The 26,423-nt window shown below is 50.4% G+C and overlaps 2 protein-coding genes across 2 annotated transcripts; both read left to right on the forward strand.

Annotated features, from left to right (window-relative positions):
- The first annotated feature begins 578 nt into the window (after positions 1 to 578).
- Positions 579 to 16,011, forward strand: SIX5 (SIX homeobox 5). The gene is made up of 3 exons (XM_035117477.2): positions 579 to 1,694; positions 6,271 to 7,559; positions 9,250 to 16,011. The coding sequence occupies exons 1-3, from the start codon at positions 835 to 837 to the stop codon at positions 9,870 to 9,872; spliced, it is 2,772 nt and encodes a 923-aa protein (XP_034973368.2). The 5' UTR covers positions 579 to 834; the 3' UTR covers positions 9,873 to 16,011.
- A 2,625-nt stretch (positions 16,012 to 18,636) lies between these two features.
- On the forward strand, positions 18,637 to 25,183 carry LOC118087046 (homeobox protein six1b-like). Its single transcript, XM_035119309.2, has 3 exons — positions 18,637 to 19,020; positions 21,827 to 21,990; positions 23,917 to 25,183. The coding sequence occupies exons 1-3, from the start codon at positions 18,637 to 18,639 to the stop codon at positions 24,185 to 24,187; spliced, it is 819 nt and encodes a 272-aa protein (XP_034975200.2). The 3' UTR covers positions 24,188 to 25,183.
- The last annotated feature ends 1,240 nt before the right edge of the window (positions 25,184 to 26,423 follow it).

Raw genomic sequence — 26,423 nt, forward strand, 5'->3', positions numbered from 1 at the left:
GCTGCAACTGTCCCCGATGCTTTATAGTTGAAATTCCTGCATTGCAGGGGGTTAGACTAGATGACCGTTAGGGTCCCTCGCAACTGCACAATTCTATTAATATTTTCCTTAGCGAGTCGTGTTAACCCCTATAATGCTTTCTATAGAGTAAGCATAGGGGACACTGGGGGGTGTGCTTGTGGAATCAAGGTAGCAGTGGGCCAAAAAGAGTTTGCGATCTACTGCTCTAAACAGAAATAAGTGTCTTTTTAAAACTTTTTTAAAGTTTCGCTTTTGCGGAGACAGCAGGCCGGATTTGCAAAAAAGAAGAAGGGGGGAAGCAGGATGGCCAGAGAGAATGTGGAATTTGCAAAGCGCTTTCAGGCAGACTTCAGGGAGCGCTTTCTGCGTCTGAGCGAGGAAGAGAGAGGGAGAAAGAGAGATTGATTTGTGGCTGCGCAAAGGGAGGAGGAGCCCAGGAAGGACGAAGGGAGGGGAAAGGAAAGTTAATAGAGGGAAAGGCGGGTGGGAGAGAAAGAGAAAGAAAGAGGGAAGGGGGGGGAGAAGAGGAAAGGAGGGAGACCGAGGCGGGGGAGAAGCGTCTGGAGAGTTGCTCCGAAGTTTCGGGGGCTGCGGGTGGGCGCGCGTCCCAGGTGCGGGGCCGGGGAGGCGGAGGCCAGCCCGGGCTGGGAGCTGCGCTGCGGCTCGGGGGCGGGAGGCGGATCGCGGCTCCTAGGATGTGGAAAGGGGACGGCGGCGCAGGGGGAGGAGACCCGCACGGCTAGGGCAGAGCGCAGGGGGAGGGGAGCGGGCCGGAGGCGGGCGAGGGGGGCCGCGATCCCGCGCGCCGCGAACATGGCCTCCTTCCCCGCGGGCCCCGCCGAGCCCCCCAGCCGGGGAGGGCGCTCCCCCGCCGGAGGAGAGCAGAGCCAGGAGGAGGACGAGGGTGCCGCCGAGGAGGCGCGCCAACTTCTGCCAACTTCGGCGCCCGCCCCGTCGCCGCAGGCTCCTCCCGGCCGAGAGCCAGAGGACGGCGGTGGCGGAGGAGGAGGATCGGGTGCGGCGACGGCTGCTGTTACTTCTCCAAGCGCGGGGATCGCCTCCGCCGCCCCCGATCCTCCGCGCTCCCCGCGCTTCTCGGCGGAGCAGGTCTCTTGCGTGTGCGAGGCACTGCTGCAGGCGGGCGACCCCGGCCGGCTGGGCCGCTTCCTGGGCTCGCTGCCGCCCGACGCCGAGGCGCCGTGCCTGGAGGCGCAGGCGGGCGAGAGCCTGGCCAAGGCGCGCGCGCTGCTGGCCTTCCAGCGCGGCGACTTCGCGGAGCTGTACCGCCTGGTGCAGAGCCGGCCCTTCGGCGCGCCGCACCACCCGTTCCTGCAGGACCTGTACCTGCGCGCCCGCTACCGGGAGGCCGAGGCTGCCCGAGGCCGGGCTCTGGGCGCCGTCGACAAGTACCGGCTGCGCAAGAAGTTCCCGCTGCCCAGCACCATCTGGGACGGCGAAGAGACGGTGTACTGCTTCAAGAGGCGATCGCGGGCAGCCCTGCGCGACTCGTACGGGCGCAGCCGCTACCCGAGCCCCGAGCAGAAGCGGCGCCTGGCCCAGGACACCGGCCTGTCGCTCACGCAGGTCAGCAACTGGTTCAAGAACCGACGGCAGCGCGACCGCAGCGGAGGAGGAGGAGGAGCCGGAGGAGGCGCCGGCACGCCCAGCAAGAGGTGAGCGCCCCCGGGGCATGGGCAGAGCGCAGCGCCACACTCTCGGGGGTGGGGGCGGGCAATCGCGCGCGCTGCTGTGCAGGAGAGAGAAAGAGAGCGAAGTGGAACCTGCATGGACAAGAGCAGCCTACCAGTTGCGGGGAGGGAGCGGCCCGGGGTGACTGCTGCCTCCGTGGTCTGCTTCTTAGCCTTGCCAGATGCTGTTGGGAAGCAGGATGCAGCCCAACTAGGACTGCAGCAGTCCCAAAGTAAGTCCCATTAAAGTTGGTGGAGCTTACTCTTGAAGAAATGGGTTTAGGATTGGACCTGGATGTGGGTCAGAACCAGCTGGGCTTTTCTAATAGTCTTAAATACCACCTGCTGATAATTAGGGGGCAGACCCCCCAACTCTCCTTAAAGAGATCTTGAAGTTCTGAAGTGGACTTTGGGGACTTCATGGAAAACCCAGCATCCTAGGGACACTTGACTCCAACCCCCCATAGAATACCTATTTCCTCTGGATGGGCTTTTGGGGGACTTTGGGGACACCTATTCTTTTTTTTTTGACCAATAATTTTTTATTCATTTCAATTAAACACAAACATAATAATACACCTGTGTAATATACATTCATTGCTGTGCGACTTCCCTCCCCCCACCAAATGGTAAACTATTTCAATCCTCTCCCGTATTATCTAACTTTTTTTTGTAATTTCACCGATGTAGGAGTTATGCTACTACCGCTAACGATTTCATTCCCTTGTAATTGTCTTTAGCGTAATCAATAAATTTACTCCATTCTAACCGAAATTTCTCATCGTCCTGGTGGGGAGACCTATTCTTAGTTCAAGGTCCAAGTTTCAGAAAAAGCCTAGGCTGGGTGATGGAGAAGGAGAGAAGTTCCTGAATTACATGTGCTTCTCAGCTTATAGTAAGCACTCCCAGGAAGAGAGAATGAGCCTGCTGGGAGATCCCTCTCTAAGTTTTATTGGTCTCTAATGGACCCTTTACAAAGTTCCTGTCCTCCTTCAGTCTGTGCTGGTCTCAGCCAGCATGATGGGTATTGTCATACAGGCCTTCCAGATACTGGACTACAACAATATCCATCATGCCTGACTATTGGCAGATTGGGAGACACCCAATTTCTGTTGCATGCATTAGAAACTCCTCTCCCCCTGCCTGGAAAAAAAAAGTTCTCGAAAGTAACTTCCAGCAAAAGGAACAGCCATTTTTACAGAGGGTGGGAAATAAACGTACTGTGGCATATTGTAAGGAATTCCTAAACTCCGGGTGCTAAGAAAGAGGGGTAACATCAGCTACATCCTCTCCAGTTCTAGCCAAACCAAGAAGAGCGAGATATGGCCAAGGCTTTGCAAAACCCACAAGCTACCCTAAATTTCAACTCTTGTCTTCTGTTTGAGAGTGCTGAGACAGGCTGCCCCAGACACACAGGCACAGCCTTAGCCTTGTATTTGCACAATCCACAAAGTGGGCTAAGGAAGGCTTAATCCTGCCTGGTGCCCCCTACCCATGTTTAGGGAAGTTTTTAATGACTGATGTTTTGATGTATTTTTAATCTTTGTTGGAAGCCACCCAGAGTGGCTGGGGTAACCCAGCTAGATGGACGGGGTATAAATAATAAATTATTATTATTATTATTATTATTATTATTATTATTTATTCCCTGTAAAAAGCATTATTCAGAATAGCGGTTTGCATGACCCAGTAGGGTGGATAATAATGCAATAAAATTACAAACAGTCATTAAACATCCAGTTCAAATTGCTTAGTTTACTTAATTCAACAAGATTTGCTGATACCAGCTTTTCAAAGCCTGATAGCCATTTACACCTCCAGTGCCTCCCTGTCACCTCCTGGCCTCTTGCTGCCTTCTAGGTAATCCCCCTCCCCACTTTGGGAACCCCTGGGTAACACCACTGCCTTACTTTCAAATAAATATGCATTGGATGGGGTTGTAAGGAAGGAATGAAGACTTGGGAGATACCTGAACTCTGCAGACAGAGCTTTTCTCCTCCTTGGTTTCTCTCTCCTTCCTCTCCTCCCCCCCCCCGCAACCACATTTTGGGTGCCTCCAGAGCAGGGTACATCCAGTTGAGTGAAGAGGGCTTCTCTCTTCTAGCTGTGCCTGGGCACAGAGGATTTTTTTTTTTGGTCTGCCTTTGCCTTCCCCTCTGCAAACAAAAGGGAGAAACCACTTGAGTTTGAGAAAGTTCTAGTTCATTCTTCTATTGCAGACTGTTCAGGGGGTGGGGAACAGCCAAGCTGGCTACTCCAGATGTTCCTGCAGCTGGCGCTCTCTCTCCCCCCCCTTCTCTCCTGGGAGAAAAACTTTGCCTCAAGTTAGCTGCACTTTGCAGCAACGTGGAAGGCGCCGAGCTCATCCCCTTGGCTTTGAATTTCCTTGGGCTTTTTGTTGTTGTTCCCCTCCCTGAGGGTGGAAGTAACCTTGCCCAAGGAATCCGGACTTCTGCCTTTACTCTCCAGCTAAAGGTCTAGTTCTCAGTCCTTTCTACCTCAGAAACATATACTGTACACTGAATACCAGCAGCTCTCCAGGGACTTTTCCATTCCCTGCTACCTGGTCTTTTTAACTGGATTTGAACCTGTGACCTTCTGCTTGCAAGGCGGGTGCTCTACCATGGAGCTACAACCCTTCCTCACAGTAAATCAGGGGCTGGGGCTTGTTACGCTGCAGTTGGGGGCTCCCACGATCCTTTCACATGTTCAAAGAGGCTTCCCCCCGGTCACTGTTAGAAACTCAGATACCGTATATAAGCTAGGCGCCAAATGGCTCTTTAAACCAGTTTCCAAAACGGAATGCCTAGCTGCCATTTTGGGGCAAGGTGTCTTCAAAGTTTTCTTTTTCAAATGATGGGCTGGCTGTGATTGATTGTCAGTTAAAATATTTTGCTAGAGAAGAATGGCAGATCAAGTTGGTGGATTATGCCGAAATGGCTAAAATGACCGGAAGAATCAGAAATTAGGAAGACCAAAATTTTAATAAGGAATGGGGGAAATTTATAACTTATATTAAGACCACTGTAAACAGTGAAAATCATTCGTAGGATTGGAATATCACTTGTAGTTTAATGGGGATTTTTTGATACAATGGAGAGAGAAAAGATTTGGATTATTCTAAAAAGATGCAGGAGGAAATGATTAACAGTAGGACCCACAAAGGGGAGGAGGGAAGTCCAAGAGATTCCTTGCAATCTTGTTTTTATGTTGTATGTTCGACATGTGACTGCATTTTGCTACTTCAGATGACAGCCCTGAGCTAGGTTAAGAACTTGGAGAACCTAAACAAGAAAATTCACTTGATCCAGAGACAGCCCACATATATATTGGCCTATTCCAACCTCTTTTTCTTAATGATGACACAGACCATTCATAAGGCAGGAATATTCTCCCCAACCATGAGCAGGACCACGGGGTGGGGTAAGTTAAGACGGGTGACGACAATTAACTATAAGGTTGTTCCCTGCTGCTGCTCAAGCTGCACAGGGAACGCATTTTGGTTCCTGAAATTCATTCTGATTGTGCAGATAAAAATATAACTGATAGAATTCTACAGGATGTGTCACTAGTGTGCAAAAACAGTCCAGATCCAATGATCCTTAGGCATGCACCTCCAGATGGTGAAGATGCCAGGCGCTATCCTGGTGCCCAGGTATCTTCACTGGGTCACTAGCGACCAATACCCAGGTGCAAAATGCACCCGGCACCCGGCTAATTTCGAACACTGCCCCAGACAATACCAGCATTTTTGTGCAGGGAATCTGCACCACTGGAGGTTTTCAGAGATTCAGAGCAGATACAGTGGTACCTCGGGTTAAGAACTTAATTCGTTCTGGAGGTCTGTTCTTAACCTGATACTGTTCTTAAACTGAGGTACCACTTTAGCTAATGGGGCCTCCCGCTGCCGCCGCGCGATTTCTGTTCTCATCCTGAAGCAAACTTCTTAACCTGAGGTACTATTTCTGGGTTAGCGTTGTCCGTAACCTGAAGCGTCTGTAACCCGAGGTACCACTGTACAAGGAAGTATTTCATGCAATGCATAAATAATTTGCGGGGTTTTCTGCCACAGGCTGTAACGATGGCTGCTTCTGGTAGGTTTCCGAGTACAATTCAAAGTGTTGGTGCTGGCCTTTAAAGCCCTAAACGGCTTTGACCATGTATACCTGAAGGAGCATCTTCACCCCCATCGTTCAGCCTGGACCCTGAGGTCCAGATCCGAGGGCCTTCTGGTGGTTCCCTCACTGCGAGAAGTGAAATTACAGGGAATCAGGCAGAGGGCCTTCTCGGTAGTGGCACCCCGTGGAACGCCCTCTTGTCAGATGTCAAGGAGATAAAGAACCATACAAATTTTAGAAGATACCTGAAGGCAGCCCTGTAAAAGAGAAAGTTTTTATTGTCTGGTGTTTTGTTGTGTTTTTTTATATTCTGTTTGAACAGAGTGGCTGGGGCAACCTAGTCAGATGGGCATGGCATAAGTAAGTAAAGTTATTCAGAGACAGCTCACTGTGGCAACCAACCAGCGTTTACTGTGGCATCCTCAACCTCTTCTCTCTTACAGCGAGTCTGACGGGAACCCCAGCACGGAGGATGAGTCCAGCCACGGCACCGAAGAAACCGAAACGTCCATGGGGATTTCTGCGACCCCCGAAGGGATGCCCACTCCCAACAGCCTGTTCCTGCCAGCCGCTTGCTCCAGCGCCTCTTCCATCCTCCTGAACGGCAACTTTATCACTGCTAGCTCCCCGACCATGCTGCTGAACGGTGGCTCCGTCATCCAGACCCCCAGTGGAGGAGTCATCCTGAACGGCTTGACTCTCGGCGACAACCAGACCATCACCCTCAGCCCCGTGGCAGCGCCCAGCCCGCCCATTCTTCTCAACGGATCCAGCCCCCTGCTGGGCAGCAAGCCCCCAGGCCCACCCGGCGGCCAGGAGGCCCCCAAGGCTCTCCAGGAGCCCCTTCCCCCGGCCACTGTCATTTTCAGCCCAGCTGCCACTCTTCAGGGGGAAGTGAAGTCGGAAGCAGCAGAGGCCCTGACATTTGGTGTCGAGGTCAAGCTGGAAGAGGGGCAGGTGGCCGCCCCACCCGTATTGCCCGTCCCTGACGCTGCCACGCTCCTCTCCAACCACAAGGGGCCCCTGCTGGCGGCTGTTGCCATGCCTCAAGTGGTCCCATCAAACGAAGAGGCCCCCACGGCTGCACAGCAGCTGCCCCCAGCACCTCAGCCATCAGCCACATCCAGTCCTCAGATGGTACCTCTGGCCAAGTTGGTCCCCGGTGCCCAAGCCCTGCCAGCTCCCCAGGTGACCGCAGCCATGGTCGGTGGGCAAGTGACCCAGTCTTCCCAAACTACCACAGCCACACCGCTGCTTTCCATGCCAGGCCCCTCGCCACCCCAGGCCACTGTTCTCCACGTCCCTGCCCCATCCCTGGTCCCCATCGCCCAAGTCTCGCCCCCTTCCCAGGTGGTGCCGCTCTCCCAGCCTGGCTCTGGGACCCAGGTGCTCTCCCCGTCCCAAATGGTGCCCGTTTCACCAACGCAGATCTACGCCGTCCCCCAGGGGGCTCCTGCCCCCCAGCTCGTCTCGCTCCCCCAAGTGGCCCAGGGCTCCCAGATTATCTCTCTGCCCCAAGTTGTGCCCACCTCCCAGGTGGTCACCCTGCAGCAGGGCATGGGCAGCCCGATCCAAATCCTGTCCACCAGCGGCGCCCCCATCAAAGTGGGGGCCATGGCAGGGGTGCCGCAGGTGGCCGTGTCGGCGGGAGGAAGCCTTGGCCAGAGCAACGTGCACCTCATCAACGCCAACATGGGCATGACCACGCTGCAGCTCCCGGGCACCGCGCAAGGTATGTGCTCTGGGCAGAGGGTGGCCGGGGAGGTTTCAAAAACAACTCAAGGGATTCAGGAAACGGGCAGGGCTGAATCGAGGACTCTGGGGCCCCGTTTGCGCCATACATTTAGAGTGGTGCTGGACTAGGACCTGGGAGGCCAGGGTTCGAATCCCCAGTCAGCCAGGAAACTTTGTGCTCTTGGGCCAATAACTCACTCTCAGCCTAACCTATCTCGCAGAATTGTTGTGTGATAAAATGAGGGAGGAAGAGAAGTACGTAGGCCACGTTGAGCCCCTGTGTTGGAGGAGGGATACAAATGAAATAAATACACTTAAAACTCACCAATCCCCACCTTTAAACAGACCCACCTTCCCCCAAAGAGTTCTGGGAGCTTAAAGGTGGTGGGAGGAGTTAGGAATAACCCCCTATTCCCCTCGCAGAACCACGATTTAGAGAAATTACTGGAGGAGAGGGCTGCCAATGCTACTAGCTATGATGGCTCCACAATCGGGGGCAGTAACACTTCTGAATACTGGGAATCGCAGGAGGGAAAAGTGCTCCTGTGCTCAGGTCCTGCGTGACGGTTCACCACAGGCATCAGGTTGGCCATTGTGAGAACAGGATGCTGGGCTAGAAGGACCACTGGCCTGAGCCAGTAGGCTCTTCTTCAAGACGCGGGTGGCACTGAGCCTCTTGGGCTTGCCAATCAGAAGGTCGGCAGTTCGAATCCCCGTGACGGGGTGAGCTCCCGTTGCTCGGTCCCAGCTCCTGCCAACCTAGCAGTTCGAAAGCATGCCAGTGCAAGGAGATAGATAGGTACCACCGCAGCTAGAAGGTAAAGGCGTTTCTGTGTGCTCTGGTTTCCGTCACGGTGTCCCGTTGCGCCAGAAGCGGTTTAGTCATGCCAGCCACATGACCTGGAAAGCTGTCTGCAGACAAACGCCAGCTCCCTCGGCCTGAAAGCGTGATGAGTGCTGCAAGCCCATAGTCGCCTTTGTCTGGACGTGACCGTCCACAGGTCCTTTACATTTTGCATTCTTAAGTCTTGAAAGGACCTTATCTGTTAAAAATGGGCTGGCAGGTAGAGACCATAGAACCATAGAATTGTAGAGCTGGAAGGAATCCCAAGGGATCCAACCTCCATGTTTGTTTATTATTATCTATTTGTTTACATCCAAGGAGATCAAGGTGGAGCACACGGTTTTCCCTCTCCCTGCTTTATCCTCACAACAACCAGTGAGCTTCATATCATTGTTGGGATTTGAACCCTGGTCTCTCAGAGGCCCTAAAGTCCAGTGGTCAGCAACCTTTTTCAGCCATGGGCTGGTCCACCGTCCCTCAAACCATGTGGTGGGCCAGACTATATTTTGAAAAAACAACAACAAACAAATTCCTATGCCCCACAAATAACCCAGAGATGCATTTTAAATAAAGGGACACATTCTACTCATTTAAAAACACGCTGATTCCTGGACCGTCCGCGGGTTGGATTGAGAAGGCGATTAGGCTGCATCCGGCCCCCGGGCCTTAGGTTGCCTACCCGTGCCCTAGTCCAACCACTCCGCCTCCCTGGCTCTCTTGGAGAATAGGGACCACCTTGGAGATGTTTGCTGATTTGGGTGGGCAGGGTGGGGAGAGAGAGAGGAAATGGGGGCTCTGCGTCTCTTCCCTTGCTTAAGATTTCCCTGTTTCCTCTCCAACTTAGGCAACATCCTCCTGACCAACCCGGCAACAGGGAGCAGCACCATCGTCACGGGAATGGCTCTGCAGCAGGGGAAGCTGATCCTGACGGCCACCTTCCCAGCTGGCATGCTGATGACCCCCATCCTCTCAGCCCAGGCCACCCCGACTTTGACCCTGCCCATCAAGCAGGAAGTGGCGGCCGTGATGGCACCGGCAACTCTGGGGAGCAGCGAAGGCGGCGGTGTGTTGTTCTCAGGGGGCGCTTCCGTGCTCCCCCCCGGAGTCTCCCCGCTCTCGGCGCACGACGGCACCGGGCCGACCGACTTGGCTTTCGGCACAGATTCTGGCCAAGCCGGCCTCCTTTCAAACTTTTCCCAGCCGGACGGCCTGGCCATGTCTCAGCAGCAGGTGGTTTGGTCCAGCCCGGTGGGCATGGACCTCCAAGGGACCAGCACCGAGGGGCTGTTTGAGATGGACAAGAACTCTATGGAGGTGCAGAGCGGCCTTCTGCGTCTCCCGGAGGGAGAGGGCCTCTTGCTGGACGCCTCTGGGGGTGACCCCATGGGCCCCGAGGCTCTAGACTCGGACGAGAAGGTGCTAACCCAGCTGCAGTCTGTGCCGGTGGAAGACTCTCTGGACTTGTAAGCACCCACGAGGTGTGTCGCAGAGTCTTCACCTGCCCACGGAACAATATTTTAAACCTGCTATCTTTGGTCCCCACCTGGTCCAGACAGGACGGTTTGGGGATGCTACAAGTGCCTTGAAAAGGGAAACCTGGGTGAGCCCCTGCAGTTTGTGCTATTGCTGCTGCACATCTTTTTTTCTTTTTTTTTTTTGCAAACACTACAGAAGGGGGGGGGGGAACCAGCACTGGGACACTGCTGACCCCTTTATCCGGTGTGTGCAACTGCCTGTTCAGCAACCCCAGTGCCACCTTGTGGCTGCCAGTAGAACAGCAAGCACTATCTTCCCCTTGGAGGTGTTGCCCATTCACCTTGTTTCTTTCCTCCTTCCCGAGCCCTCCTAAAGCTCAGGCACAGAGTTAAGGGTGTTTTCTACCTTCGTGGCCTTCCTGCCTTTTTTAGAAACCTACCTAACATCTACCAAGTTGCTTAGAAAGCTAGGGATTTTTGTTGATACTGGGGCAGGGAGCACTTCATATAGACAGCTCTTTGTCCACCTGGCATCCCTGAGAGGGGGCTGGTGGGAGTTGTAGTCCAAAGCAGGTCAGCTGACTTACATCACAAGGAGAGCCTTCCTCTCCCCTCATCTATGGTGCTAGGGAACGGGTCCAGCTGCTAGTCTGAGCCCAAGTCCCATTTCGGAGGGGCAGGGAGGACATCAGAGGTCCCAGTGCTTGTCTCCTGTTCCAGTTAGGCTTGTACTCTTTCCCAGGGTAGGGGTGGGGTGGCTATTGTCATTTGAGCTTGGCTTCTCGAGGGCTTTTAGTCTTGCAGTGCTGTCCTAGAGAGGTGAACTGTCCTGTTCCAAAGTCAAACGCTTTGGCGCTAGAAAACAATGCAGACATTGTTCCAGTCCTCCAGGGCAGAGAAGCCTGGCTAGAATGTCTCCTCTGGATCCATCTTTTGTCTTTGGAATAGCTTTCTGGCGTTTTAACCCTGGGCTGATCTCCGCTGCTTTGGGCGGGAACAGCATAAGAAGCACATTTGTTAATAGTGGGATTGGATCCTGCAGAAGAGTCCTGCCATTAAAGACACAAGGGAGTAGGTGTCAGGTGTGGATATACAGTCTCTTAAAGGTAAAGGTAAAGGGACCCCTGACCATTAGGTCCAGTCGTGACCGACTCTGGGGTTGCGCGCTCATCTCGCATTATTGGCCGAGGGAGCCGGCGTATAGCTTCCAGGTCATGTGACAAAGCTCCTTCTGGCAAACCAGAGCAGCACATGGAAACGCCGTTTACCTTTCCGCTGTAGCGGTTCCTATTTATCTACAGTGGTACCTCGGTTTATGAACACAATTGGTTCCGGAAGTCTGTTCATAAACTGAAGCGTTCATAAACTGAAGCGAACTTTCCCATTGAAAGTAATGGAAAGTGAATTAATCCGTTCCAGACGGTCCACGGAGTACTTAAACTGAAGCGTTCATAAACTGAAGCGAACTTTCCTATTGAAAGTAATGGAAAGTGGATTAATCCGTTCCAGACGGGTCCGCGGAGTACTCAACCTGAAGCGTAGTTAACCCGAAGCATGGGTGTAATTGGTTCCGGAAGTCTGTTCATAACCTGAAGCATTCATAAACTGAAGCAAACTTTCCCATTGAAAGTAATGGAAAGTGAATTAATCCATTCCAGATGGGTCCGCGGCGTTCGTAAACCGAAAATTCGTAAACCGAGGTGTTCATAAACCGAGGTTCCACTGTACTTGCATTTTGACGTGCTTTCAAACTGCTAGGTTGGCAGGAGCTGGGACCAAGCAATGGGAGCTCACCCCTTCACAGGGATTCAAACCGCCGACCTTCTGATCAGCAAGCCCTAGGCCCAGTGGTTTAACCACAGCGCCACCTGGGTCCCACCTGGTACAGTCTCTTAAGCCACTGTAAAAATTAGCTTTAGCTGCACCTCAAGATCCCCTGTGTTGGGGGTTGGGAGCAGAAGCCACACATTAATCTGGGACTCTCAGGATTGGGGCTCAATCCAGTTTGAAAGACAGAAATGTCATGCAATCGGGCCTAACCAAGCATTACCCTCCCCCAACTTCCCCTGGGGCGGTTTCCTCTGAATGCTAAAATCAGCCAACGGCCTGCCTTTTTTATTTTTAGACAGAGAAGAAATTATATTTAAATATATTTAATAATGTATTTTTTAGAAGAAAGGTCATTTAAAAATCAATTCTTTCCCCTTATTTTTCTATAAGCTGGTGGCATCTCTCATTCCTATATATTTAACAGTTTCCTTGTCATCTTGAGGGGAGAAGGTTTTTCTTCTTCTTTTTGTTGATGTTTTCCAAAACCTTTTCTCATACTGCACCCAGGTTGTTGTTGGTGAACCTTAAGACCGTGAGCAAAGTACGAGATCCAAGACCCTCATGCGGGGATTGAGGAATCTTCCATAAGTGAAAAGGCCTCCATCCATAGAGCTGCTTTGGAGTGAGGTGTGGGTGGGGTGGGGACACACACAACTGTGTTCCTTCCAGATACCTTGTTCTATGTCAGGGTGGGGTCTGTAGCAGAATGCATTGCAAATAGCCCCACATCCAGTTCCCAGGATCTCTAAGCAAGGCTAGGGGAAACCTCTGTCTGAAACCCTGGAGAGCCAGTCAGTCTAGACCAGCCTTTGCAAACAAACGCTTTTGGACTACAACTCCCATCAGCCCCTGCTGCCAGTACAGCCAGTGGTCAGGGATGATGGGCAGTTGTAGTCCAGTAATACCTGAAAAGCTGCCCTTGGTCAGAATTGGCCTAAGGCAGCTCCCTGGCTTTTTAGCATTAGATAACAGTGCAGGGAGTTATACAGGACAGAAATTCTGGGGCAGAAATTTCTGGCTTTTGTTTGCTTTCTCTCTTTTGTTTAATAGGACCATACTAACTGGATCCTGCTTCAGGACCATTCAGTACCCACAAAGCTTTTCGCTGAGTATAGATGGTACACTATTTGAAAACAGCTGTCTGCTGGGGCTGCCCGGCCTGTGTCAAATCATGTTTTGCTGCAATGAAATGTGTGTGGGGGGGGGATGCACCTCACGGTTCATACCCGTCCCTACTGCAAAAGGATGGGCTCAGTGTCCCCGCCCCGCCCCCGGCTGCGATGGGATCTGAGCAGAGGGTTTCAATTGTCCGTCTGAATGTCTCCTAACCCAACACTTCCCAAACAGGTACTACAGCTACACACCTATTTTCCACAGTTTGTGAGAAACAATCATTTCTGCAAGATATTTTTATATCCTTTTATGTGTACGTGTGTCTTTTATATATATTTTATATATATATAAATATATTTTATCCTAAAGCTCTCTCTCTCTCTCTGCATGTACTCATCCTGCATTGAGCTCTGTTGGAAATCCCCATCGTAAGCCAATTGCGAGAGGTGGTGGGGTTTTTCCGCAGGGGTCTCAAAACATTTCCACTTCAAGGACTGTTCCAGTATTTAAGGAGCATTTTCAGGTTTTTGCCTTGTTTTCTATAATAGGGATGGGGAAACTGCTGCTGTCCATATATTATTGGACTACAACTCCCATCATCCCTGGCAGTTGTCTGTGCTGGCTGCAGCTAAAGGGAGTTCAGCCAAAATGACAGCTGCAGGGTCCCCACCCCCAATCTGCAGCCCCGAGTGCCAGGACTGGTATGGGGCAGGAAATTCAGAATCTTGAATCCAGCTTCTCTCTGTGGATTTTATTTTAAACTCTATTCCATAGAATTGTAGAGTTGACCAGGGCCATGAGCATCATCTAGTTCAACCCACAGCAGTGCAGGAATCAATTGCCCAAGATGGGACTTGAACCCACAACCCTGAAATTAAGAGTCTCATGCTCCACCAATTGAACTATGCATAAAGCTGCATAGATAAGAAATACCTATTCCATGACACTGCATAGGTAAGAACAGGCTGCTTAGCTATAACCATAGGGTGGTAGCAGTGGGGAACATTAGGTTCAGGGGCAATATGTGGCTCTCCATGCGTCTTATCTGGCCCTCAAAACTCCCCAGCCACACCACTCGCTGACTCTGCTTTGCAGCCTCCTTGAATGTTTTCCCCAAGCTGGAATGTGTCCTTGAACATTTCTAATGTCTCTTGGCTTGCCTAGATGGAGGATAGAGAAGGGTCAACTAGAGAGATAACATTGACATTCTCACTGTTGTCACTTCCATTTCTTGCCCCACCCACCACAGATAAGTGGTGCTTAGGAGGTTAAATAGGACCACTCTATTCTGCCTTGGTCAGACAACACCTGATCTGTGTTCGGATCTAGGCACCACAATTTAAGGAGGATATTGACAAGCTGGAATATGTACAAAGGAGGGTGACCAAGATGATCAAGGGTCTGGAAGCCAGGCCTTATGAGGAGTTTGGTATGTTTAGCCTGGAAAAGAGGAGACTGAGAGGAGATGTGATAGCCATTTTCTAATATCTAAAGGTCTGTCACACGGAAGAGGGAGCAAGTGTGTTTTCTCTTGCTATGGAGAATAGGACCCAAACCACTGGCTGCAAGTTACAAGAAAAGAGATTCCGACTAAACGGCAGAAAGAACTTTCTGACAGTAATAGCAGTTCGACTCCCTCGGGAGGCGGTGGAGGTTTTCAAGCGGAGGTTGGAGGACCATCAGTCATGGATGCTTTAGTGGAGATTCCTGCATTGCGGGGGGTTGGGCTAGATGACCCTCGAGGTCCCTTCCAACTCTACAATTCTATGATTCTATGCCTAAAGGGATGGATGTGGCCCTCTGGCTGAAGAAGATTCCCCTGCCTCACCTGCAATGGGACTTTGATTGGTAGAACCAACAACTGAGCTTAAAGACAACACTGTGACTAATACCCAGAGCAGCCCCTATATATGCTCCACACAGAGGTGGCTATCCATTATACGATCTCTCCACTGCAGCTCCTGCTTCACCAAAGCTGAAGTTCCATACTTGCAAGACCTTAAGAGCTTGGTTTGCTCTGACAGGGACTTGAGGCGGCTTACAGATAAAAATAAGCACAGCTAAAAGCATTTGGGGGGGGGGACGCTGACGATAATTTAAAAACAATCAAACATCAATAGAATTAATTTATCTAATCTATGAAAACCATACCAATAATTACAATAAAACCAACACGGCACCAGCCCTTTCTTTAAAAGCAATCAGTTCCCAAAATTCTGTTGGAATGAGAAAGTCTTCACCTGCCGGCAGAAGGACGACGAGGAGGGAGCCAGTCTAACTTCTCTAAGGAGGGAGTTCCAAGGTCTGGGAGCAGCCACCGAGGTCATCTTCCACATCCCCACCAAATGTCCCTGTGATGGTGGCAGGACCAAAATGAAGGGCATCCCCTGAAGATCGCAGAACCCAGGCAGGTTCATATGAGGGAATATGGTCTTTCGGATAGCTTGGACCTAAGCTGTGCTGGGCTCTATAGGTAATTACCAGCATTCTGAAACAGACTGGCAGCCAGAGATGCAGTTCTAGTAGTTGTAAGGCTCCTTATGCAGCAATCTGGCTGCAGCTCTTTGACCCAGCTGAAGTCTCAAAACACTTTTCAAAGGCAGCCCCACGTAGCGTGTTGCAGTAATCCAAACACTCTCACCATGGCCAAATCAGTGGCAAAAGCTATTTTCCTGGTTGCAATGCAGAAATACCATTCCACTCCCTTACACAGCGTTTGCCAACATGGTACTCTTCAGATGTTTGGGACCACAACTCCCATCAGCCCCAACCAGCCAGCCTTTCATGGAATTGTAGAGTTGGAAGGGACCCTGAGGATTATCTAGTCCCAACTCCTTGCAATGCAGCTGTCCCATAGGGGATCAAACCTACAACCTTGGTATTATCAGCCCCACACTCTAACCAACTGAGCTATCCTTGGTAAGTATCTGGAGAGCACCAGGTTGGCAAAGGCTGGCCTAACACGTGTCAGCCTCCATGAACGTGTATTTTCTTGCGGTACATAAGCACGAGGAAGCAGGTTATTTGGGACAAAGGTTTAGGTGGCCTCCTGGAGCAACAAAGACAGACCCTGGAGCATGAAAGAACTAAGATGAGCCCTGTGGCTGCTTCCACCCTGTTCTCATAGTGGCCAAACAGATGCCCACAAGCAGGACCTGAACCAAAGAAGGTAATAATACTGGCCCAAGCCAATGGCCCACCCAGGACAGCAGCTAACCAGATGTCACTGGAGGCAGAACATTACATAACCGTCATGGCTGGTAGCCTTAAAAAGGTAAAGGACCCCTGACAGTTAAGTCCAGTCGCGAACGACTCGGGGGTTGCGGCGCTCATCTTGCTTTACTGGCTGAGGGAGCTGACATTTGTCCACAGACAGTTTTTCCAGGTCACCTGGACAGCATGACTAAGCCGCTTCTGGTGAAACCAGAGCAGCGCATGGAAACGCCGTTTACCTTCCCGCTGGAGCAGTACCTATTTATCTACTTGCACTTTGACATGCTTTCAAACTGCTAGGTTGGCAGGAGCTGGGACTGAACAATGGGAGCTCACCCCGTCACGGGGATTTGAACCACTGACCTTCCGATCAACGAGCCCAAGGCTCAGTGGTTTACACCACAGCGCCACCTGTGTACCCACCATGAATTTGCCCAATCCTCTTTCAAAGCCATCCAGGTTGGTGTCCAGTGGTGAGAGACAAGAGGCTGATGGGCTCTTGGGGGGCAAAAAAAAGAGGCTGTGGGAATGGAGCCACTGGCTTCTCTGACTAGCTTTCAGCGGAGAGCAGGTTTTGTGCTCTAGCTGCTTTCTCAGCTCCAAAACAAAGCTTCCCCCCCCCCACCTCCGCCTATTGCTGGGAAGAAGTAAGGTGATCCAGGTTGGATAGTATTACTCAGATGGCTGTGTAAGCAAGACTGCCTGGGGTGGGAATATTTAGGGGGCTTTTTTTGTCTCCTGAATTAGGTGGGAAGGGGGGGAGGTTGGGAAAAGGAGACCCGCGCTCAGGCAAGGTTAACCCTTTGCAATACCCCTAGAGCAGTGGTTCCCAATTAGCCTTTCAAGATTTTTGATCCCTCTGCGATAGTTTTTGTTATGTGAATGGCACCACGGACCCCCTGGGTGGGTTTTGCGGACCCCCTGGGGTGTGCAGACCACTCGCCAACTGGGGATGTCTGCCCCAGAAGGAGCTTGATCCTGCCTCCATGGTAAAATGGCTCTATGGAGGATGGTAGATCTAGAGTTGGCTATAGAAATCAAATAAAAAGCCACCCTGCTCTCACCAGATGCCATGATGGGGAAAGCATGCAGGCAGGACTGAAGCACAAGAGCCCTCTCGCCTTCTCTGGTTTCCAGGAACTGGCAACCAGAAGCATTGCTGCCTCCAACTGTAGCCAGTAGCCATCGATAGCCCTCTCGTCCATTCATTTGTCTTTTAAAGCCATCCAGGTTGGCTGTCCTCACTGCTTCTTGTGGAAGCGAGTTCCATAATTTAACTCTGTGCTGCATGAAGAAGTCCTAAAGGACATCAGAGGCGCTGCTGGATCAGGCCAATAGCCCATCTAGTTCCAGGGAGCTTCCCGCAGCAGAACATCTCTCTCTTTCTCTGCAGCTTTCCCTAGCTATATGGGATGACGCTTTCACCCAGCAGGGACACAAGGCCTCTTGTTATTTGTCTCGCAACAGGTTATTTGTCTTGCAAAGGGCTGCCAGCTTGGTGCGAAACATGATCTCCACATGGGAAGAGAAAGGGGGCAAGAAAAGGAAACACTGAAGGCAGGAGCTCTGGCTTGGGGGGCCGATCTGTCACCTGGCAGAGCCGAGAACAAAGGGAGAGACAAAGAATTTTCTCCTGCAGACTCACTGCCCCCGTGGAAAGAAGTTGAAAACAAAATTGTTTCATGAGCAGGTATATTTTAAAAAGAAGCTAGCTTAACATCTAGAGAAATAAGAGGGATAAATCTTAGTTCAAAAACTGCTGCATAGAGGATAAGTAGTATTTCATTTCTGAGCACCTTAATAAAATAAGCTTGGAAGTGTACAGATGATTTTAGAGCGAAGTCTCAGAAGCTGCCATCCAGCAGTTGCAGCTGACTTCAGGTCCTGCTTAGCTCTTTTGTCCCTTTCACTCGCTTAACAGGATGGGAGCAACAGCCCACATTCCAAGGAAGCCTTGCATAAGGTGCGATCCTAAAAGGTTTGGGCAAGCAGGCCGACTGGAGCAGACATGGGGGGGGGGTCAGACAGGGGCAGAAAGCAGGGACTTCCCTCTCTGGCTTGCCTCCTCATGCCCCCCTCTGTAGGGGGCATCTCACATTACCAGATCCCGACAACCCCTCTACAGAAAGGCTTTCCATCCAAGGGTGACGGTGGTGGTAAAGTCTCCCTTTCTCTCGCTCTCCTTGTGGAGTTGGCCAATGGCTGGCCACAGCTGCAGCCTGCGTGGGCTGAGCCTGTAACCGATACCCCCCAAGACATCTACCCTGGGCGACTGTCTCTAGAGCCAGAAGGCAGGCAGGGAGAGGGGAGCCCCGACAGCACATAGAAGACAAGAGGGGAAAGCTGACATGGCCATCCCAGAGAGAAACTCGGAGTGCGGCAGATTTGCCTCCCGCTCAGCTTGTCCTTCCCAGCTTTAATGGGACATATCTGGTTCCCTCTTCTAAAGATCACTTCCTGTTCTCTGCCGCACAGAGCTTTGCAAAAGGACAGCATTGTCCTCCACTTTCGGGACTCCTTGTTGGAGGTGTATTGGGTTTGTGAAGCCTGCTAAGCCGGTTCTGAAAGTCGCCAGGCTTCGGAGCCCTCCCTTCTCCGCCATGAATTTTGGTTTCACCCAGGAGCAAGTGGCCTGTGTGTGCGAGGTCCTGCAGCAAGGGGGAAACATTGAGCGCCTGGGACGCTTCCTTTGGTCACTGCCAGCCTGCGACCACCTGCACAAGAATGAGAGCGTCCTGAAGGCCAAAGCAGTGGTGGCCTTTCATCGGGGAAACTTCCGGGAGCTCTATAAGATCCTGGAGAGCTACCAGTTCTCTCTGCACAACCACCCCAAGCTGCAGCAACTGTGGCTCAAGGCTCATTACATCGAGGCAGAGAAGCTGCGCGGGCGGCCGCTGGGGGCTGTGGGCAAGTACAGGGTGCGGCGCAAATTCCCCCTGCCTCGGACCATCTGGGACGGAGAGGAAACCAGTTATTGTTTCAAGGTAAGGACGGCTTCCTGAAGAGACCTTTTCCGTGGTGGGCATCTCACTGAAAAGGCAGTCGGGGAGATGAGGGAAACAAAGAAACAACTGCCACCAAACACTCCCGTTTTTCTGCAGGCACAAAACCTGCACATTGTTCCTTGAAAACTTTCAGGGCTTGGCTTAGCAAAGTAGCAGTTCAACTGAACTCCTCCTGCTTTGGATTATTGCAAGCGCCATCTTTTTTTTCTGGGGGTACTCAAGGGTACACAGTACCAGCACCTTTTTCTCAGAAGAAAAGCACTGCCCAAGTCTATGGCAACTTTCTTCTCATTACTATCGTACTTGTCCACTTCAGTCAGCTCAGAACAGCCCCACTGGTGATGGGACTGTGCATTGTGCAGGTCATTAAATGCTATGCTCTTTCCCCCTACCTGCATCTCTCCTATACTCAGCATGACCCCAAGTGCTCCCTCACCTCTTTGCCTCTTTCCCCCACTCTGATGCAACCTCCTTGCCCTGGAACCCCATTCAAGACCACTTATGTGGTTCACTCAGTTAGAGCATCCTGCTGATAACACCAAGGTCGCAGGTTCGATCCCCACATGGGACAGCTGCACATTCCTGCATTGCAGGAGGTTGAACTATATGATCCTCAGGGTCCTTTCCAACTCTATGATTCTACTCCTCCTCCCTTTCCAATCCCTCCTCAAATCCTGCTTGTTGTTGTTGTTGTTGACCTTATACCAAGTCAGAACATTAGTCCATCTAGCTCAGTATCATCTATACTGACTGGCAGCAGCTCTCCAGGGCCTGTCCCAGCCCTGGCTGGAGATGCTGGGAATTGAACCTGGGATCTTATGCATGCAAAGCAAATGCTCTAACCCTCTGCTGCAGCCATTCCCCCTTAGTCCTCATTCCCAGGTGAGAAGGTCCCACACATAACCAAGTCCTGTCCTATTCATCCTGCTGCCTCCCTCTTCTCCCTGTTGTCTGCATTGTACTGCCCCTATTTTCTGAGGAATGCTGAAGTGTATGCAAAGCTTCAATTGTATGCTCCTAGGGGCAGGGCTCGGTCTTTCTCTGTATGGGCCATGTTACATGATAAAGCTACACAGCAGCTTCCTACTCTTGTCTTTCGTGCCAATAGCATCTCTCATCTCCGCAAAGTTCTGGGATGAACTCCCAGGCAAGATGCAGAGTAGCTGTGAGGGCCTTTGGGTGACAGTCATGCAAAAGCCATTCATTTGGTGTGGCCTTTTTGCAGCTGATGACTATGACTGGCCAAGGGATACAGCTTTAGTGGATAAAGCTGTGGATTTATTTTTGAGTGGGGGGGGTGAGGTGGAGTTGAATTTCATTGCTATTCATTATTGTAAATTATTTTAAATATATTTCTTTAATGTAAGGAGTTTTAAGATTGGAAAAGCAATATGTACATCATAAATAAATAAAAAATACTTCTTCCTCAATGCTTTACTTGGGGCACCAAGGTTTCACTTTCTCTTTGCTTTCCTACCACCTGGTACAGAACTCCTGTGCCATTCTCCCCCATTGCTGCCCCCCCCCCAGCCTTGCTTCTCACTTCTCAAGCCCTGTCTTTGGATCCCACCCCATCACCTGGGGAGGGGTGCCAGTTCTGCACTGAGTACAGTGCCAACATATTGCTGAACCTAGGGCTTGCCGATCAGAAGGTCGGCGGTTCGCATCCCCGCGACGGTGTGAGCTCCCGTTGCTCGCTCCCTGCTCCTGCCAACCTAGCAGTTCGAAAGCATGTCAAAGTGCAAGTAGATAAATACCGTAGGTACCGCTACAGTGGGAAGCAGATTTGTCATGCTGGCCACATGACCTGGAAGCTGTATGCTGGCTCCCTTGGCCAATAAAGCGAGATGAGCACTGCAATCCCAGAGTTGGTCACGACTGGACCTAATGGTCAGGGGTCCCTTTACCTTTACCTAATCTGCCATCATAATAGAACAGTATTCACTGACATTAAAAACAGCATTTGTGGACTTTGAGTTATGGTGATAAGGGAGGGAGCGAAAAGGGGAAACTAGTTTGGGATTGAAGGGATTGGAGAGAAAGAAAAGGAGAGCAAATTTTAGGGATGCCATAATTTTAACAGGTCTTTAACAGTTGTGTGAGAGGAAGGATTTCAATTTATGCAGCTTTCCCCATCTGTGTGCTAAGGGGAAATTGGCCAGCTGAAATTCTGTCCCTCAGAAACCTGTTAAAGGCACAGCAGCCCTCCCAGGAAAGGTGAGAAGAAAGAAGGTGGCAACTCTAGGAAGTTAACTTTCACAGAGAAGCTTGGTGCATGTTGTGCCCCCTCAATCCTTCAAATATATTTCTCCGTAGTTTTTAAATAAACACAAACTCTGCCCTTGCCCAAGGTTTCTCTGCCTAGAGGTTTAAAAATCCAACCAACCCATAAAACTTCCCAAAATCATATCTAAGATTACAAATAAAAGAAAGAACTGTTCACTGTCGGGAGCACAGTTATGAACAGAGAATGATGTTATTGCCCCCTGCTGGTCATGTTAGTAGCTGCAAGTGCACAACAATGCACATTCAGATTAAGAATAATAATCTAATTCTAAACAAATACACATAGATGAGAGGAAAAGATTCATAGAAGGCCATGGCAATTGAGGAAACAAAGCTCATGGGCTCACTGAAAATGTCAACTTGAGTGCTGCAACAGGCGAAACAAATCCTGAATATATACCCCTTGAGGGGAAAAAGGTTGCCTACCCTTGACTTAATCAAATCAAATGAAAAGGATAAGTTGGACAAAGCAAAACTAACACCCTCTGCTCTCATACAGGAGAAATCTCGGAGCGTGTTACGGGAATGGTACATCCACAACCCCTACCCATCCCCTCGTGAGAAGAGGGAGCTGGCAGAAGCCACAGGACTGACCACCACCCAGGTCAGCAACTGGTTCAAGAACCGGCGCCAGAGGGACCGTGCGGCCGAGACCAAGGAGAGGTGAGGGGGCTTCCCTGCCGACGAGGGGCAGGAATGCAATCTCTGGGGCTTTGTGGGTTCAACGAAAAGAAGGTGCAGAGCCGCCTGCTGCCTACCAACACAGCAGGGGATGAAGGGAGGGAGGAAGCCCTGATACTAAAAGTCACAGAGAAAGGGACAGGGGGAACCAGAAGCCCCCACCCTTGGGACTACGAGAGGGGCAGGAGCAGAAACCATTGAGAAATATCTTGCTTACTTTAGCCTCCGCCTCCTTTTCTCACTTTCTCAAAAGTTTCCTCTCTGCACTTGGTCTTTACTCGCTGTCCACTTTTGACTTTCTTTGCCCTTACATTTAAGGCACAGAACATACCCCAAGCAATTGTGCTGCCAGCCTGCCTTGGCCTCCCTCCCTCTCAAGTCTTCGTTTGACACACGGCCACCTGCTATCAGTCCTTCGGGTCTCCTTTTTCCAAATCCAACTCTGCCATGTCCTTCTCTCTGTCTAGAACAGGCATCCCCAAACTGCGGCCCTCCAGACGTTTTGGCCTACAACTCCCATGATCCCTAGCTAACAGGACCAGTGGTTGGGAAAGATGGGAATTGTAGTCCAAAACATCTGGACGGCCGAAGTCTGGGGATGTCTGGTTTAGAACAACCTCCTTGCATCATCGGAGGCTGATCCAGCAGAGCAAATGGGGGCACTGCCCCACCAACCTCAGTCTGACCTAAGCCAGCCCCCACCTGCCAGCCAGGGGTGATACCAGCTTCCTCCTCCTTAGTCAGAACGCTCACCCATAATTACCTTTTGCCCTGCCCTTTTGAGACACAGGCCCACACTTTAAAGCACTGTGTTAGGTTTTTTGTTTTGCCCCAGCTGTTTCCCCATGTAAACCTGATCTTTACTGCTGAATCAGAACAAACAGCTATTTGGGTTTTCCGTGGATTACTGTTTGCTCTGATTCAGCAGTAAAGAGTGGGTTTTGCGACAAGCCCCCCCCCCAAAAGACACTCAGACGCAGCATTTTAAATGCAAACCAGTGCCTAGAAAGCACAGCACAAAAGGAAGTTGGAGGGCATGAGAATAGTGACAAAACTGCAATCCATTGGTATCTGCCTGTCATTCGCTCTGACTCCACCTACTCTCGGCCTCCATCCTCCACTCCAAGTGGGCACCAATCACCCTGCCTTCACAAACTGTGTTCTCTATCAGCTCCATATTCCTCCTAAATTTTTCTGCAAACCCTTTCTTGGACCACTGTAGTAGCCACGCTTGTTCCAGTGCAATTTTTTGCAACCGGCTGCTTCTTTCTTCAAGCTCTTTCCTCTCTCTTCTCTTTTGATATGCCCCGTGTTCTTAGATCATGAGCCTCCAGAAAGGAAATGTGCTTGTTCAATGTGTTCTGGTTTAAATACAGAACACTGGTGAGATAAAAGCTGTAACTGGGGCATGACCACAGCTCAGGCTAAGGTGGGTTTCACCAGAAGTGATTCCATTCTTCCAGTAATTTTAAATGCATCGTTAACTGGAAGGAACGAGTGGAAAGAGAGAGTGAATGAAAAGAAGATGGGGATAGTGAGGGTAAACAAAAAACATTTTTACCTAAAAGGCACTGTGTAGGTGGGGCATCTGAATTTTACTGGAGCAGCAGTACTGGAGAGATGGGCTAGCCCATTCCTGCACTGTTTCCCTGATCAAAATGGCATCTCCAAAGCTTTCATTAGCCCTACATCCAAAAACACAGGTCTCCTCTTATTTGGCATAAAGAAAACAGCAGGAAGGTTGGGGTGGACAGTCAGAAATACAAAGCCATACCTGCAAAGGCTGAAAGTTACCATCTAATCCCTACTTCTTCAATGTCTATTATCTTAGTAAGCACCCAGCAGGACTGATTTCTTAATCTGGCACCCAGAGACAATATTCTCTTCCTCTTCTTCTACTTCTTGCAGGGAGAACAGTGACAGTGGTGCACTGAAGGAAGGAAGGGGCCTTCCACGAGAAAGACACCTACTCTCTAGCTCTGATGACGAGAGCTCTCCCATTGACAGCCCTGCAGCTCATGCATCCAGCCCTTCACTGCTCTACTCTGGTTTGCCACTTTCGGCTCCACCAGGAAACTCCATTCACAACGTCCAGAGGGTAGATTTTCTGCAGCACCAGCCACTCCACAATAGTCTCCTGGGGCCCCTCACTTCTTCCCTTGTAGATCTGGGCTCCTGAAACTTAACAGTGGAACACCCACTTCATCCCCAATGGACTTCCTTTGTTCTCCTTCCGTACTTCTAAGCACTCTCCTGCCCAGCCAGCAAAGGAACATATGCCATCGGGTACAAAGCATCTCCTCATCTCCTCCTGACCTATAGAGGGCAGTTATAAGAGGATGAGGCCTATGGCACCTGCAATGCCGTGCTATTGCCCCCACAATTCAAAATTCATATTTTGACAAACTATTCCAGAATCCCACCAGATCTCCACTTTCTCCATTGAAAAAAAAAGCAAAACTTTGTGTCGTTATGGAAAAGAACATATTTCTGCTAAAATCAGAAACCACTTCTGCGGGATGGGGGGATTTCGAAAAGATGGGATTTCTGCTCTCAACACATTCCCTGATCCCACACCCCCTGCAAAAACTCCCAAATTTGCTCATACACTGGTTGATCATAAGGGCCAAGCCTTCCTATCTTATAAGAGAGTGGCATGAAATACACCTGATGGCAAAGCAAGGGGAGCTCTGTCCCCATGGAACCAAGCAAAAGTGAAGCAGTTAGCTTCGGTATGAAGCAGAATACAAGTGGATGCAGCAGCTTAAACTGGGAAGCGCAGGAGCATCCAATTAAGAAGGTTAATTAGGGCTTTAGCCTTGGCAGCTGAGCACATGCAAACACCTACCCTCTGGAGACAGCAAGAGCAATTAAAGCGCCTTGCAGAGGTTCCAACAAGCTTAATGACTTTGACAGAGGACTTTAATGAAGCACTTGATAGTTCTGTGGGCGTCCATATGGGAAATAATGGCCTACTGAGCCTACATTATACTTACAGCCATTCTGGGAGAGAAATGTTAAGAGACAGAAGCTCTTTTGTAAGAAGGTTCAGCAAGAATCAATCACTGGAGTTGGGAGACAATTCTTGAATGTGCTTCTTGGAGAGGGTGGGATGGGATCAAGGCCTGCTGTGGTTTCTTGCTTCTGCTAGACCCTCTTTTTCTACCCCACTGAGCCATGTTACTCTGTATTGCCAATTTTCTAATAAATTAATTGTGCATACTGACACAAAGCTGGCCAGCTCAGCTGGTTAGAGCATGGTGCTGATTACGCCAAGCTTGCCGGTTCAATCCCCATATGGGGCAGCTGCATATTCCTGCATTGCAGGGGCTTGGGCTAGCTAGATGACCCTTCAGGTCCCTTCCAACTTTATGATTCTACAAAGGCAGGGCTTTTCTAGGGACTGTCTGACACTCAAAACAAGAATCCACTGCTAACTTGCTTTCCTGCACAAACCTCGAGGCCGGTGTCAGTTCCTTCCTTCTCCAAAGGCTCTACCAGCAACCCATACTGGGGCAGAGGCTCAACTCTACAAGGACACCATCCTGCTAGCCTGAGTGCTTTGTGCCAAATGGTGATTTGGTACATGCACAGCAATGCTCTACTGTGGGTTTTTGGAGGGTAGTTACAAATGCTGAAATTCTATACACACTTACTTGGGACTAAGGTCCATTTAACTCAATGGGGATTTATTTTGAGTAGACACATGACCCTATAAGAGTGACCTGAAAATCAGGAAGTCTCCATAACAAATATCACTGCTGCCACAAACTCACTTGGCAAACCACTATTGTCTCAGATGGGAATAATAATACCAACCTTATCTACTTGAAGATTACAGAGATACCATTGTAACTATAAGAAGTGTCCATAAATGTAAAGCAAAGACATGTCTAGAGGCAAGCAGGTTGTGACATGAGCCTACAGCATGTTTTAAATTGCCCAAAAGCAACCGTTTGAAAAAAACAGGTGGCTGCTCCATGGACACCAGTTGCTGCTGCACGGAAAATTGACTGGCACAATTCCTGGGCCCGAACAAGAAATATTCTGGGACCAGTTCTGAAAGGACCGCAGGGAGGAGAGGCACAAAGGCACCAAAATGCTTATCTTATTTTAAAGCTAGCTTTTATTTTTAAATATAAATAGAGATGAGGACAAAACCTGCCAATAAATATATAAATACATAAATACAACTATGGTAAAAGCCCATTCAAGCCTGCAACAGAATTTCAAACACAAACTGATTGTGAACAGGGGGAGGGACAATTTAAGAGGTGGGTAAAGGATGGGTGACTGAGAAGGTTTCCCCCCAAGCAGGATGTAAACCAACTACAAATGTTGTATAGAGACTCACTTTCTAAGTACAATCTTCCTGACGCCCTACTTTCTCACTGTGAAGCACCCACCCTTGTTAG

This window comes from Zootoca vivipara, chromosome 6 (genome assembly GCF_963506605.1).
Source record: "Zootoca vivipara chromosome 6, rZooViv1.1, whole genome shotgun sequence".
NCBI classification, from domain to species: Eukaryota; Metazoa; Chordata; class Lepidosauria; order Squamata; family Lacertidae; genus Zootoca; species Zootoca vivipara.